Source organism: Halyomorpha halys, unplaced genomic scaffold (assembly GCF_000696795.3).
Source record: "Halyomorpha halys isolate HHAL.00 unplaced genomic scaffold, Hhal_1.1 Scaffold1709.1, whole genome shotgun sequence".
In the NCBI taxonomy this organism is placed as follows: Eukaryota; Metazoa; Arthropoda; class Insecta; order Hemiptera; family Pentatomidae; genus Halyomorpha; species Halyomorpha halys.
Window position 1 is genome coordinate 107,325 of NW_027112221.1, and position 16,277 is coordinate 123,601.

The window sequence follows — 16,277 nt, forward strand, 5'->3', positions numbered from 1 at the left end:
CTTATTAATTTGAGATTTTTTTTTTTTTTTTTGTCTATATCTAACTTGTAACGTGGTCTAATGAATTTTAAGTCTATTTTAAAATGTCACTCCATTGCATAAAGGACTCACTTATTAATTTGAGATTTTTTTTAACAAATATATATTTTGGTTCTGCTGAAGTATGAGGAATTTATGTCTAACAATTATTTTTTTATATTTTTAGTTTACCAATAAATTGGAGTAAGTTCAAACATAAATGTTTTGACTCAATTTAAAATTTTATTTAAAATTTGATAAATATACAAGAAAATAAGATTACACTTAATAAGAGATTATATATTCCTCCGTTTAAAGGTTAATTGCTATATTGGGGACTCGACTAATGAACTTAAAGGCAAATTAAACTGTCTTATGAATCGCTTTATAAGATTTATCTTTGGAGTTTCCAGTCACAGATATATTTCTGAAAATTATATTATCCTAAAGTCACTTTATCCCTCTTTCCGATGGAAATACTTCCTTAGTTCTTTCCCACTCTAATCCCTAAGGAATAATAAACCTTCCTATATTACAGAACTCCTTACTTTGCTTTCCCCTATTCGCTTCTTTAACAGAGTACATCTGGACAAACGACTGACTTGGAATCCTCACATAAGATTGAAAAGACAGGAAACTGCCCGTCGATTCCGACTATTACCCTTACTAGACACATAGTCAAAACTTCAAACAAATTATAAAACATTTATTTAAATGACTACAATAAGCCCCATCTGGACTTACGAGTTGAGCTTTGAGGATCCACTAAAACATCGAATTCCTTTTGTATCCAATCCTTAAAATCCAAAAACTTTCGGAAAATCCTTCTTTTCCATTTTCTTTCCATTATATGATATAATTGATATTTAATTCAGCTGTAAATATCAATAAAGAAATAATAAACAAAAAAATTAGCTAAAACATAAACAATAATTTTATGTTCATTGTAATTATTCTTAGGAGACTTGTTCCTAGAAAAAAAAATTTTCCATTTCAATAAAATATCGGGACAATTATGTATCCTATGCCCACAGACATCGGCTAGCGAGTGCGTCCTGGTTAACATGCTGGCCGCCAGGGCCCAGGCCATCAAGCGGCTGAAGCAGCTTCACCCTTTCGTCGAGGAAGGAGTCCTCCTGTCGAAGCTGATGGCCTACTGCTCCAAGGAGGCTCACTCATGCGTAGAAAAGGCCGCCATGATATGCTTCGTAAAGCTGAGGATCCTCGAGCCGGATGAAAAATGCTCACTCAGAGGCGCAACCCTCAGACAGGTATGGAAGGGGGCAATCATTTGACCTTGAATTCTACAATACTATACTAACAAACAATTGATTGTAGGCGATGGAGGAGGACAAAGCGATGGGTCTGATACCATTCTTTGTATCGACAACACTTGGTACGACATCCTGTTGCAGCTTCGACAACCTTTCGGAGATCGGACCAACCTGTCGCCTCTTCCCAACAGTTTGGCTCCACATCGATGCTGCCTATGCGGGTAGCGCTTTCCTCATCCCAGAAATGAAGCACTTCCTCAATGGAATAGAGTATGCAGACTCGTTTAACACAAATCCTAACAAGGTATAATGTCTTTTTACAGTGATGGAAAAAACTTTTGTACTTCACTGTTACAGAATTCAGCCAAAAGGTTGGTGTAAGAAACGCATTATTACCTTTATTTGAAAGATAAAAGATACAGAGGCTACATTGCAATACCTACAACTACTATTTACGGACTACTATATATAACTTGTCCCCTAGAGTGTCCTTCAAAAGCTCTATAGAATCTAGGAAATTTATTATCTCTCACATAAGGAGATATATCCATGTGTGTTTATGTGCAGTATGAGAAGGTAAGAATAGGTAAGAACTAGAAGAGCTGATTGTTCATAGGGGAAGCTTTCCAGGAATTTGGAATTGATAGATTCAAGGCTATGACAGTTTCCCATGTTGTATATTATAGGGTGCATGATGCGAACGATACCTAATTTATTGATGTACAGTTGACACCTCCAACATGTGTAGCCATAAAAGGGTAAACATGGCTATGGCTAGAAAGGTTTCTTGCAAAAAAGAAGAAATCATGGGAACTGTCCCAGAGGATCTATTACTTTTTTATCGTTGTTTGTGATTTCAATATTTAAACTATTTATTCAAGCATCTATATTATTATATAAATGTATTTATAAAGCCACAAGATACTATAGGTCTATTCGAACAACCATTTCTTACTGTCTGGAGTTGTATGGAGCATGCATGGTACAGTTTTGGAGAGGGGAAAATCCTTACTACTCATGCTCCGGTTAGTCAAACTGGTTATTGGAACAGACCTTACATTGAACAATTTTTGGGACATAGAAAGATTGACATTGATGTTAACTATTCAATTAAATTTATTTAATTAAATCATTTTGCCTCAACATTCTTTACTTTTATTGTTTGCTGATATACTACCACTCTCTTGTGCAGTGGCTCCTGGTGAACTTCGACTGCTCAATAATGTGGGTGAAAGATAGAATCAAGCTCACCTCAGCCCTAGTGGTGGATCCACTCTACCTCCAGCACGGCTACTCCAATTCGACCATCGACTACCGCCACTGGGGAGTGCCCCTCAGCAGAAGGTTCCGATCCCTCAAGCTCTGGTTCGTACTCCGGAGTTACGGCATTACCGGTCTCCAGAACTACATAAGACACCACTGTCAACTAGCCAAGCACTTCGAGAGCTTGGTAAAGAAGGACAGCAGGTTCTTAATCTGCAACGAAGTTAAGGTAACTACTAAGTGTTAAGGCCACTCATACATCTTAATTTTTTATTCATTGTAAATCAATAAGTTTAATTAGATTTAATATAAAACTTGCTTTTAAAGTTTATAATTGTAAATTTAATTGAAGAATTAGAATTATGTATTTTTTAAAGCAGGGCATTTATTCTCTTTCGTTTTGTACCACTATTTTTTTTTCGATTCAACATCAGAAACAGGACATCTGTGAACAAGCCTATTCGCATAACAACTGAGCAAAAAACAAAAAAACTGTTGCAGATGAGCTTGGTCTGCTTCCGACTGAAGGGCACGGACAGTCTCAACGAGAAACTGTTGAGTAATATCAATGCCAGCGGCAAGTTGCACATGGTACCTGCTTATGTCAATAACCGCTATATCATCAGGTTCTGCCCGACAGCCCAAAACGCCACCATCGAGGATGTTGGTAATGCCTATTGTGATAAGTACATAAAATAAGAAAATAATTTTCTTCTGGGACAAATGTTCCCTAAGATAACTGTTCGCGGATTCAGATTAATTGCCTGGCAAACATTAGAAAGTTTCCGTATGTAGGTTAAAATTACATTAAAACATAAGTTAAATGACAATTTATAATATAGGGTCTTTTTTTAAGCCCGATAGAACTTGAAATTGTAAAAAATAACACAAAAAATTAAATTGTAATCAAAATTTTTTTTTTATTCGAAAGATCAATACGTGACATTAACACTTGAAAATGATTTCGGGCATATGGGCACCGCGGCTGTTCTTGACGAAGCGCATTCTGTAAAATTGTGTTCAGCGATGAGGCGCATTTTTGGCTTAACGGGTTTGTTAATAAGCAAAATTGCCGCATATGGTCGTGCGATTTGACACCTCTCGATTATTTCCTGTGGGGCTACGTGAAGTCACTGGTTTATGCTGATAAACCAGCAACAATTGACGCCTTGGAGGCCAGCATTGTTCGTGTTATTCGTGACATACGGCCAGCAGTGCTCGAAAAAGTGGCCCAAAATTTGACGTCCAGAATGCGCTTCGTCAAGAACAGCCGCGGTGCCCATATGTCCGAAATCATTTTCAAATGTTAATGTCACGTATTGATCTTTCGAATAAAAAAAAAATTTTGATTACAATTTAATTTTTTGTGTTATTTTTTACAATTTCAAGTTCTATCGGGCTTAAAAAAACACCCTATAGTTAACAATATATGGCTCTATATACATTATTCACATGCAGGTTAAAATTACATTAAAATATTAAGTTAAATAACAATTTATAATAGTAAACAATATAAGGCTATATACATTATTGAAGGAATAGGTGTTGTTTAAAGGAAAGAATTGATGAGGATTGGCGAATATAGTTGGGAAGAGAATTCTGGAAGAAGGTTGGTATGTGTGACGAAAAATTTGCTGAAGGACATGGTTCTATGGGAGGGCATATATAAATCTATTGGTTGGGATCTGGCGTTTAATGATTGGATGGATGAACTTAGAGTGAGGAGTCCGAGGATATAGGTTGTATTTTATTTTAAAGACTTGGATTGGGAAAACGAAGATGTATTGCCTTCGGGAGGTTGGGTAGAGCCACTTCAACTCGGTATAGTATCAGAAAACATAAGAGCGTCTGGGAAACCCGAAGATAAATCTTACAAACAGAAATTTATAACAAGTTATTGAATAATTTTATTTATTTGTTGCAATTTACAACTGTACAATAAAATACAAGTCAATTTGATGAATGAATCAGGGCACATGTAGTCTCAGGAAGGAACCACCCAATGGTGGTACTTCAATCATTGATTTAAATTAGAAGATCCCGTTACCATCTTCTTTTCAGTCACCTATGAGGATTATCAGGGATTGTTAAGGATAAGACTAATGGGTTTGGATAGATAAGGATTTTGGAGTATGAGGACATATATCTATTTTGGGCCAAATCTGCAATGTATGGCATGTTAAGGTCTTTGTGGATGAGTTTATTTGTGATGTAATAAGGAAAGTTTTGAATTTTACAGAGGATTTTGGATTGTAAGGATTGTATTCGAGAAGAATTTGAAGGTTTGGTGGAAGCTCAAAGCTCAATTCTGTATTTCCAAATTGGACTGATTATCATGCTATATAAGTGTTTTTTATAGTAAATGGGAAGTTTATAGCATTTGTCAAGGTGTTGTAGTAATCAGAATCTACGAGCAGTTTCTTGTTCTTTCAGTTTAGTATGGGGATACCAAGTAAGTCTCTTATCAAGATGGAGTTTTAAGCAGCAAATCTATTCAACTCCATGTTTTAAATGAATGCATAAGTGTGTATTTTTTCTTTCTTTTTTACAGAACACGCTTGGAACATTATAGCACAATTTTCAACAGATCTGCTAGAAATACAAAGGCTCGAGAAAGAACAGGTAACAAAAAATTCCTTATGCTTATTAAACTCAGGTCTCTGGCATATTATTTAAACGCCACAATCTAACATTTCATAAATACAAAACTGGCAGTAACCAAAAAGTTATTTTTAATGTCTTTAAATAAGTAACACAAAAGAAAGTCGCATTTACTTTTTATTGGTTAGCACAAGAAACAATAATAAAATAATAATTGAATAATTAGAACAGATGTTTTGAATTTTTTAGGAGGTTAGTCAATGTTTATAAAAATTAATCAGCTTAGATAAAGTTATTTAAATCACCCTGCTATTGTTCAATGTAAAACTTTATTTGCTCCTGTATTTAAGGAGAATGCGAACGATGTATCCGAACTGGCCGACAGGAAGAAAAATGAAGCCTTGGCCTACAAGAGATCTTTCTTCGTCAGGATGGTCTCCGATCCGAATATTTATAACCCCAAGATCGCCAGGTCGCTGTCCAGAGGCTGGGGACAGAGATCTCAAAGCACCTATGATGAGGACGATGACTTCGAAATGTCAGGGAGCTCCGCTGTCACCGTCAATGCCCCAGAAAGTATCAATGCTCCGGTGTAAGTCAATAAAATGCATATTAATATATTCATATAGTTACCACATTTGCTTTGGTTGCCTTTCTTGTGAATTGGGATTATGATGTTGTTTTCCTATTCTCATGGAAGCAACTTAAGGTCCCAAATCTTCTGGAACAGCATTTGAAGGCATTTAATCAATTCATTGCCTCCATATTTTATAAATTCTGGAGGTATGCCATCTGTTCCTAGCTGGATTTTGTTGACTGGCAACTCCACATTGTCTTCCCCAATCGCACCGTCCATATCTTCAGGATAAGTGTCATATATCCTCAATATAGTATCTATAAAGGCAATTATAACGTGTAATCATAAGCGTGTGTATGTGATGTACCACAGGCACCAGCTTTCTACATTAATTTTTCCCATAAAACACTACAGAGAACCAAAATAAGCAATATTAAAGTAGAAGAAAAAAAGGTTTCCTTTTTCTAAAAAAATTTTCTAATTCAAGAATGCTAAATTCTTAAACAATAGCCTAAGAATCTGGTTAGTTTAATTTAGTTTATAAATTGATAACTAACATCCTGAATTGCAGCATCATAAATTCTTGCATAACTGACGTTTGACCAAAAATAACAAGATAATTACTTTTTAACCAAGATATCAATAAATGTTCTAGAAAATAAAATCATTATTCCTCTCTGAATGAAGGGATTAAATGATTTTTACTAAAACTTATTTTACATAATATGTTTGGAAAACAGTTATTATAAACAATTTTATTCTAAGGCTTGAATACTTCAAGAAGTGTTAAAAGTACACTGTTATGAAAACGATTTTGATGAAATTTTTGTTTTTATTTCACAAAAATAAAAATTAATTGTAAAATTATGAAGAAGATGATCAGGGGTGTCGTCAGAAGAAACAAAAATAGTTAACAACTATTTATTTGCCGAATTTTTGCCACTCTTTGTAGAACTCCATCAGGAATGTTGAAGTTAAGAGCTTTCGAAATATTAACTTTGAAAAATTTTGAAAACTCTCAACTTAAACAGCCCAGATGAAGATCTACAAAGTGGGGCGACACGTCGATAAATAAATAGTTGTTAACTATTTTTGTTTCTTTTGCCGCACTTCTGATCAACTTCTTCATAATTTGAAATAACACAGTCAATTATTTATATATATAAAAATTAATAGTAATTTTCAGTCCCAAGGTCTGAATGAAAATGAGGATATTTATTTAAAACAGATACATTTGTTCGAGATAAGTTTAACCCCCAACACGACTGGCGGGTCGGAGGGACCCATAGCTATAATTATTGATCTTATATTTTGATCTTCAGAAATAATTTATTTGTGATTTTTCTTTTCTTTTTTAGCATAGATAATCCATTTCCATGTAAATAATTAAGTATATCAATAAAAAGTAGAAAAATAATTGAAGGGGTAATTCGATGAAGAGGCTATATAACATTTTTTGAATTTTTAGTGTGGTTGAAGGAGGTAGGTGTCTATCTAGCTAGTGTGAGGTACTCTAACCTGAAAATCCAATTAATAACTGAGATACCTAGATGTAGAACGGGCAATGTACACTTCAAAACATAACAAGCTGCAACAAAACACAAATGAACTTTGTTTTCTTAAAATTAACTATTTGTAACATAACCCCTTCAATTATAACTGGATCCAACAGAACCAGCCACTTATGGTGTACAGGTTATTGTTCTTGCAAAAGGCTTCAATACAAGTACATATAAATTTGCTAATGAATATTTCAATGGTTCAAATAACTAAATACAAATAAATAAAATATTGGAAAGATGTAAACGAAAATGTAATTACTTTCTTATAAAATAGAAATTTATTTTAAATTTTTCTTGCACAAGGTTCCAATGCATGTATAAGTAAATTTACCACAGTACATTTTGTGGAATCATTACTGTTAGTTTAAATATAAAATTAAGAATTTGTAATCTTTGTTGATAACAGTGCCTCATGGATAAGCTGGCCACTAGGATTTGTCTTTATTGAAGCTGGAGCCAATGAATTAGCAGCTAGGTAATATAAACTATATATATATAAATATATTATATTAATATAAGATACTGATCATTGAAGTATACGGAAAATCCCCTTATGCAACGGAAAAACCCTGTCATTTCCTTATCTCCTCAATTATTTTCCTTGATTTTGATTACTGTTTTCTGGTATACTAGGGACTCACTGAAGAACCTGAAGGGAAACTAAAATGTTTTCTGGATTGCTTTTTAATTTAAGGTATATCTTGAATAATGTAAGTCTATTTGACTGAGTGGAAAGAAAACAGAAGAGTGGTGGGGGTACCCTTCCCCCTCCTTTGCCCACAGGCAATCTTATCTTCGATGTATTATATATGGCTCAACCTTTTTAAAATAGATTCTTTCCAAAACTTACTGTTTATCTATCCGAGATCCATTATTTATCTATTTCATATCATGATCTCATCAAGATTTTCTATAAATATTCCAACTGATTTCCTGACACGACCTCTATTCATTAATCTCCGAAAAACTAAATCCTTTTTTTGATTCACTGGGTTTCTCAAAATAAAATTTATGTTTCCTTTGAAAAGATTAAAATTACTAATTATTAACAAGTGGATTTTTCTTTTGTTCAAAGATTTCCCCACTTGGACACTATGGTCCGCCTGCCAGCTACAATAGAAAGTTCTTCATCCAGAAGGAGCTCCTTATCTCAATCTCGATCACCTTCGAGGTCTCCAGTACTTGGCAGAAATAAGGCACATAGTCCACATTGAAGACAGTACAAACTGTAGAAATTGTATTATTTTAACGGCAAAAAAACATTGCTTACAGTAGGCTTTAAAATTTATTAAACAATTGATTGTAAGGAGGCAAACACTACTATCTCTACATTTTTGTTGTTCTATGACTTGTTTAAAGTGAAAAGTATTGTTAAGATGAATCGTTGAGATAATAAATTGGTTATGGTTCAAACAGCATATGTATTAAAAGAAAAAACAATAAAGTTATTTATCATATGAGTTCTTTTTTTTTTTTAATTACGTATCATCCACTAAGAACCACATGAATATCAATGTTTAGGCTTCTTTAGGAGTCTTGATTTACTTTCTTCCCATCGCAGTTTCATGATCCTCGACTGCCTTTCTTTTCTTTCTTCGGACCACTTCATACCCCTTCCCTTTTTTTCCTCTTCCAATATTGGTCAGATTTTTAAATGTTTTTCTATACGTATCTATCGCTATCTAGATAGTCGGTATCTGAAATTTTAAGACTTTTTAATTCCTCTCTCATTTGTCTCGTGTATCCTCCCATGTTTTAGTAGCTAAAAATTTTGTTAAAGATCTTCTTGTTCAATCTTTCCTCCTTCATCCTTTTCATGTGCCCATAGAACATCAGCCTTCTAATTCTCATCTCGGTTTCCAGGTCTTTGATTTTTCTGTAGATCTTTTCGTTAGATTTATTGAAACTTACATTAAAACATAAGTTGAATGACAATTTATAACAGTTAACAATATATGGCTCTATATACATTATTGAAGGAATAGATGTTGTTTAAAGGAAAGATTGAACGAGGATTGGCAAATTTAGTTGGAGAGAGGATTTCAGAAGGAAATTGGCATGTGTGACGAAGAATTTGCAGAAGGACGTGGTTCTATGGAAGAGTATATATGAATCTATCGGTTGGGATCTGGCATTTAATGATTGGATGGATGAATGTAGAGTGAGGAGTCTGAGGATATAGGTTGTTTTTTATTTTAAAAACTTGGAATAGGAAAAAAAGGCCTTCGGGTGGTTGGGTAGAGCCACTTCAACTCGGCATACACTTACGGCATATACAATTGAAGGGGGAAGTATAACATTTTTGGAATCTTTAGTGTGGGGGTAGGTGCCTATCTAGCTAGTGTGAGGTATTCTAACCTCAAAATCTGATTAATAACCAGACTGAGATATCTAGATGTAGAAGGGGCTTTGTACACTTCAAAACATAACAAGCTCCAACAAAAAAAAATTGATAAAGTAAGTCTATTTGACTGAGTGGGAAGATAACAGAAGAGTGGTGGGGGAGGAGGGGATCGGTAGGAGAACGGTCACCACAGCGCACCCTTCCCCCTCTTTTACCTTCGAGCAATCTTATCTTTGATGTACAATACATGGCTCAACCTTTTAAAAATAAATTCTTTCCAAAACTTACTGTTTATCTATCCGAGATCCATTATTTATCTATTTCATATCATGATCTCATCAAGATTTTCTATAAATATTCTGACTAATTTTCTGACTCGACCTCTATTCACTAATTAATCTCTGAAAAACTAAATCCTTTTTTTGATTAACTGGGCGTCTCAAAATAAAATTTACGTTTCCTTTAAAAGATTAAAATTTGAACTAATGGAAATGTTTTCTATCAATCCTAATTAATAACATGTGGAATTTTCTTTTGTTCAAAGATTTTGCCACTTGGACAATATGGTCCACCTGCCGGCAACAAAATGAAGGTTCTTCATCTAGAAGGAGCTCCTTATTATCTCCAAAAAATGGCAATTCCAAGTCACCATCAAGGTCTCCAGTATTTGGCAGGAAGAAGGAACATAGTCCACATTGATGATAGTACTAATTGTATTACTTGATTGTATTACTTTAAGGGCAAACAAAATGCTTACAGTAGGCTTTAAAGTTTATTAAACAATTGATTATTAGGAGGCAAGCGCTACTATCTCTACAGTTTTGTTGTCCTATGAATTGTTAAAGTTAAAAGTATTCTTAAGATGATTCATTGAGATAATAAATTGGTTATGGTTCATCCAGTATATTTATTCAAAGAAAACACAATAAAGCTATTTATCATAAGAGTTCTTTTAATTTAAACATAGTATATAATCTGTAAAGAAATACGTTTGTATATAGAATATTTGATGTCTTATAACTAATTTAAATGCATTTATCTGTCTTTCATATAAATTGCATTACGAATATCAAATAGAACTAAATATTACTAATTAGAAGTTTGCAAAAAATAACTATAATAAAAATTAGACAATATGAAATTTGATATTTTCATCACAAAGTTAAAGAATAAAATTTATTTGATGCACTAATTGTTTTAAAAATATTTTAATGATTTATAAATCATTAAAACTAAAATTTCAAGCACTGGCAAAATAAAATAGATTGCAAGAGGATTTAAAACAGTGTGGTTTACCATTCTTATACTTAGTCAAAATAGCCTCATATCTCTCATGAATATAGATTTTTTAACAAAATCATACCTAGATCAGAGCAGCATTAAAAAAAAATATATATTTTTTTTCTTCTTTGTTTTCACAACAAAGTTCCAAGAACTAACATGGCATACTTTATTTTTTATTATTTTTTACTTTAATTTTTTATTTAATATTTCCCGATGTTTCGTCCCACTCTGCAGGACTTTATCAGGACTAAAAAAGATAAAAAACAACTAAAAATATGTGTTTTTTCGTTATTCGCTCGCTGTTTTTAAACTCGGCAAATGTGGGTGGTTCTGATTAATTCTTTATTTATTTATTATTAATTTTTATTTATTCTTTCTCGACCTCTAAATATTCTCATCTTACTTCCTTAATTTTCCGTCTTTTAGAGTGAAAAATTTTTGTTTTAATTTATCTCATATCTACTTTCCTATTTTTATGTGTTATTGCACCTCCTGTTCATTTTAAATCTAACAGTCTATGTTATTAATTTTTTATATATACTTAATACTGTACATATTATATTTATTTATTTTTGTTCATTTCTATATAATTTTTTCACTTATATATATACATAATTTTTAATCCTATTTTAGTTTACTTTTTTGTATCTTTTTATTGTACATTTTCTACATAGTTTTAGTTGTTTTGTACCTTTTTTAGCCCTGATGAAGCCTAGCAGAGTGGGGTGAAACAGGGCTGAACCAATGACGGGTTGAACAACTCTTCATCTATGTTTATTGATATGGACAAATATTCCAGTCATTAAATAATAAAACTGCTGACTGTAGCTAGATAAACAAAATTTCATAATGAATAAGAAGTGGCCTTAAAGAAACGAAAAATATGGCAACATATTCAAATAGACTTATCTAAAAATGAATTAATTAAATTTTTTGTTTTCACCTATAATAAAAAAACATTGGGTATGATTTCAATTGGAATTCTATTAGTAAATATAAAAAAAAATCAATATTATTGATTTTAATGCCATTATGTACTTAAAGCAAATACCAAATTAATATATCAAGAAATTAATAACTAAAATTGTCAATTATTGTTTATTTGGATTTTTTTAAGCGAAGATAATTATAATTAGCAACCTGCTGTAAAAAAAAATCAAGTAAATAAACTGTCAAGTTAATTTTCATTTATTTGACAGTGTGTGTATAGACAAAGTATGTTTAATATTTTCAAATAAGAAATGAATTTCTCAGTGAAACGAATAAAAAGAATCATAATATCAATGTGAATCACAAAAATAACTTACTTGGGTAAAGTATCAGTAAGAAAAAACACTAAAACCACACTGAAACGCACAAATAAAATTTTAAACTTTTGAAATACTGGGTAACACCAGGGTAGGTTACATCAACTTTTATAAGTCGGCCAGTAGATAGCATTACTAAATGTAGCACAAGATTTAGTTTTTAATTTGTTTTCTTCGATACATTCAGTAAAAACAATGAAATATTTTAAATCATTATAAAAATTTTATTAAAATCCCTGGATCAGTAGATTTTTCTAACTAGTAGCTTATTTAAACGAACATTAACTCCCCCCCCCCGATTCCAAATAGGTTCTAATTGTGAGATACTTCTCAGCTTTTTATTAGTATATGGAGAAAATGACGTTTTATACTCCTAATTAACTAAAATATGTGACAAAACTATGAATAATATACGAGTCTTAACAAACTGAATCAATCTAGAAGCAAGAACTTTCAGAAATCGATTAATGGATAAAATATTTCAGCTATTGACAAGGAAGAATCTAACCATAAAAAAGATAAAACTATAATTGTGATGCTTCAGCAACAATGTGAAACCTGAAGGCGAGTCCACATTAGCCGCACGCCACTAATCGGAGGCTTGTACAAATGCCCGGTAAACAAAGAGCGGACCATCCTCATATCACTGTAAATGGTACTCAGTTTTGCTCTGGCCTCCTCGTAACCGTAGGACTGGGCTTTTCTCACACCAGTACACTCCTAACGTGACATATTTTTTTTCTAATTTGAGAATTTTGCTCACCTGAATACCTCCTGCATTTCATATTTTAAATTATGAGCCGGGGAAAGAAGATCTTAGGTCTTTAACGAAATCTGTGTTCTTCAGGCCCTGATGGAAGGAGCTAAAATTTACAATATCAATTTCAAGTTGCATTGGAAGTAATCTTAAAGATTTTTGTCGTCATTACAACCAATTATATAAAAAATAGTAAAAATCGACTACCGTGCGATAAATGCTCACGGGACACCCCTTAGGGGACAAAAAAGTAGGCCACTCTTGCCGGGTTAAAAGTGTTAATTCAACATTAATTCTTTTATAAAATTAATGTGAACATTTTAGTCCTCATGCTTTTATATCAATCTACATTTTAAAAAAATTAACTTTTCTTAAAACTTAATTGAACTTATGAAAACATGCACATTAAAAGAAGATATAAAAAGAATACTATTCTTTAAGGCAGAATTTAATTATAAGAAACTCTTGATTAAATTCCAGATGTATTGGGGTATCCCATAAGTTTCTTTCTTTCTTTTTTTTATATGAAATCAATGGAAGATATTGGTCGTTTAAAGTTGATTTACTGTGTTATATCTGAACAACTCTGCTCTGTTACCTTCTTCCATCTCTCAGGAAGGCTCATCATGCCCTCCTCTTTCCAGACTTGTTGAGACTTACTTGCAAAATATTCATCTAGGTGCATTTATATTTCGATTTCGGATTTGTGACATTTATCACGGAGAGAATTTTCTAACGAGAGAAACAAGTAGTAATCGGATGGGGCAAGGTTTGGGGAGTATGGAGGATTAGGTAGAATGTCCCAATCGAAATGTAAAGGTGCCTCAATACGTTTTCCAAGCTATGGCTAATTCGCGCATGTGCAAGTGTATGGATGGGTTATTTGCACTGGCTTTTATAAGTTAGCCAGAATTTGCGGCCAACTCGACGGGTTTTGGAGTTTGTGCACAAACCAAAGGGCCCCCGCGCTGCATACAAACGCTTGTTTTCAGTTTGCATTGTTTTAGAACTGCCAAGAGATGAGTATCATGCTCTCGGTGTTTTAATTAATTGAATAATTCCCCCAATCTTTGGCTTCAATAATTAACTCTTGTTTAAGAATCTGTATTTTAAAATTCTATCTATTCGGTGTAAATACATTATTTTTAATCTTGTTTACTAACTTTAGCAGTTTATGTTTTATTTAATATATGTCAAATATGTATTTATGAAGACATTACACGTCTTGGTAATTAAATTAAAAAGTTTCTGATGGAAATTCTAGAATGAAGGTTGAATTTATAGGTTATATAGTACTATTTATATGAGTTTGTATCATCTACAACCTACATTGCTGATATTTACGTTTCTATTTATTTTTCCTATCTTTATTTTCTTCCTTCTTATAATGAAAATCGAATGCAATTGCCGAAAAAATTTAATAGAACTAAACAAGGGTGTGGATAATGACGTTGCTTTCTCAGTTTACTAAGCATTCGTACAAGTCATGAATTTGCGACAAGTGGCAAACTTTTAGATCCAGCATAAGAGTTTCTGTCTTACGGCCAACGCAACTTCGTATCGATTCACATATCCCGTCTTGATCGAATGATTATGTTCCGTTGTGGTGGAAATGGTATCCAATGTCTCATGCACACTTTATCGCGGATTTCTGCGATCATACTCTTGATGAGGTCCATATCTGATGTTACTGGGCGGCCGCTGCGGTCTTAATCTTTCAGATGAAATTTGGCAGCTCTGAATTTCTTAAACCAATTGTAGACGGTTCTAATATTCGTTGTACCACTCCCATAAAACAGCAGTTTTAAGATCAGGACATTAGAAACCAGGCTGTTTTATTAGTTTATATTTTACCTTCACTTTGTTTTTTTAAATATCAATCATAAATTTCACGGTCTTGCTACTATTTTCTCCACAATCAATTTTTATAAAATATCGTAAAATCTTGTAAAGATGATATTGGTTTTTCAGCAATATTCGATGAGTAGCAATCTACCCTCAACTTATTTATCCGCATTCCTAAGGAATCCTTACACACAATCGGAATTACAATCGTCAGAAGCTACTCTGACTTCATTCATGAAGATCCTCACACTATCATTCCGATTAATCATTTCAGTGTGATCTTGGTAATAGGAACTTCGATACTCCGAACACTCATGAAATCCGAACTGGCATAAAAAAAAAAGTTACTTCATTACAGAAAACTGAGCAGGCAATAATGGTATGTTTTTCAACCGTACAACTCTACTCACGTATGTAGTACAAGAAGTCCTTACGACATAAAAAAATTTGAATCTCAAAGATCTGTTATTCTTAGCTGCAGTTTGAGAGGCTATTCGGTCAAGGACCATAGGAAATTCAGGGAATCCATTGTTGGAGAAAGAGAACAACCATGAAGAATCAACAGGAAACAACGATGAAGCCAGCCAGCAGATGATTTCGACCTTGATTAAAAGTATAAATCATGATGCTTCAGAGAATGATGCAGATGTTGATAAACTGATTATAGTTCGTGAGCAGAATTAGTTCATATTTAAAACTGATGTGAAAATCATACAGACTGAAACAGAAGTCTCTACTAATGAAGAAGAAGAAGGTAAATGAGATGTTGAGGAACCAATGACAATAATGCATGAAGAAGATTTGTCTCATTCCAATCACTATCTGAAGTGGATGAAGAGAAAAGAATGATATAGTAAGGCAGCAAGACCTTCTCTCACATCTAAGAAAAGAAATTTCTGCAGAGGTCACAGGAAAAAAAAATAACAGACTTATTTTAAAAGCAATAGTTTTTTTAAAATTCACACTGACGATTTTCTAATAAAATATGTTAAAAAAATAAAATCAGTAATGTACATTCGTATTTTTTATTTTTGTAGACCATTTTTGCTAATACTTTCTGTAACCTGAACACCACCCTACAGCAGTTCAACTGCAGAACAGAGGGCATGATCGACTCATTTTCGTGACTCATGGGCACTTCCCCTACAGCAGTTAGTTTGGATTACTGAGATTACATCCACTTGTAAATAAAACATCAAACAGTAAAACTCTTGTGCAATGTCCCATTTAATTTTTAATATAAGGGTTATTCATGATCTTTGGTTTAACATGTTAAATGGAAAAACTCATGTTAAATGGAGAAATATTTCCTTCTTTCACCATGTTAAAACGATATACATATAAGGGGTATTCATGATATTGTGTTAAATGTAAAATGTCTCACCATGCTAAATGTTGTAAGTATAGCATTGTGAGCAGCCCTATTCAAAGTCATGTTAAATGGT

The 16,277-nt window shown here is 32.9% G+C and overlaps 1 protein-coding gene and 1 long non-coding RNA gene across 4 annotated transcripts in view; one reads left to right on the top strand and one right to left on the bottom strand.

Moving 5' to 3' along the window:
* The window catches only part of LOC106690418 (aromatic-L-amino-acid decarboxylase), a 15,729-nt gene extending 7,020 nt beyond the window's left edge, over nt 1-8,709 (top strand). Inside the window, exons 6-13 of the mRNA XM_014435858.3 lie at nt 1,053-1,289; nt 1,357-1,596; nt 2,485-2,784; nt 3,057-3,222; nt 5,107-5,177; nt 5,507-5,748; nt 7,702-7,770; nt 8,371-8,709. Coding sequence (XP_014291344.1) covers nt 1,053-1,289; nt 1,357-1,596; nt 2,485-2,784; nt 3,057-3,222; nt 5,107-5,177; nt 5,507-5,748; nt 7,702-7,770; nt 8,371-8,509 — 1,464 coding nt within the window. The 3' untranslated portion in view covers nt 8,510-8,709. The remainder of the gene's footprint in view (nt 1-1,052; nt 1,290-1,356; nt 1,597-2,484; nt 2,785-3,056; nt 3,223-5,106; nt 5,178-5,506; nt 5,749-7,701; nt 7,771-8,370) is intronic.
* Nucleotides 1-12,331, bottom strand: part of LOC106690419 (uncharacterized) — a 105,610-nt gene extending 93,279 nt beyond the window's left edge. For 2 of the 3 annotated variants that reach the window (XR_010844167.1, XR_010844166.1), the window contains exons 1-2: nt 12,231-12,321; nt 2,544-2,768 (exon numbers count right to left, since the gene is read on the bottom strand). This is a non-coding gene — a long non-coding RNA (uncharacterized lncRNA). Of the gene's footprint in view, nt 1-2,543; nt 2,769-12,230 lie in introns of all 3 variants that reach the window. The other variant, XR_001344600.2, reaches the window with a different exon arrangement.
* Between the last annotated feature and the right edge of the window lie 3,946 nt (nt 12,332-16,277).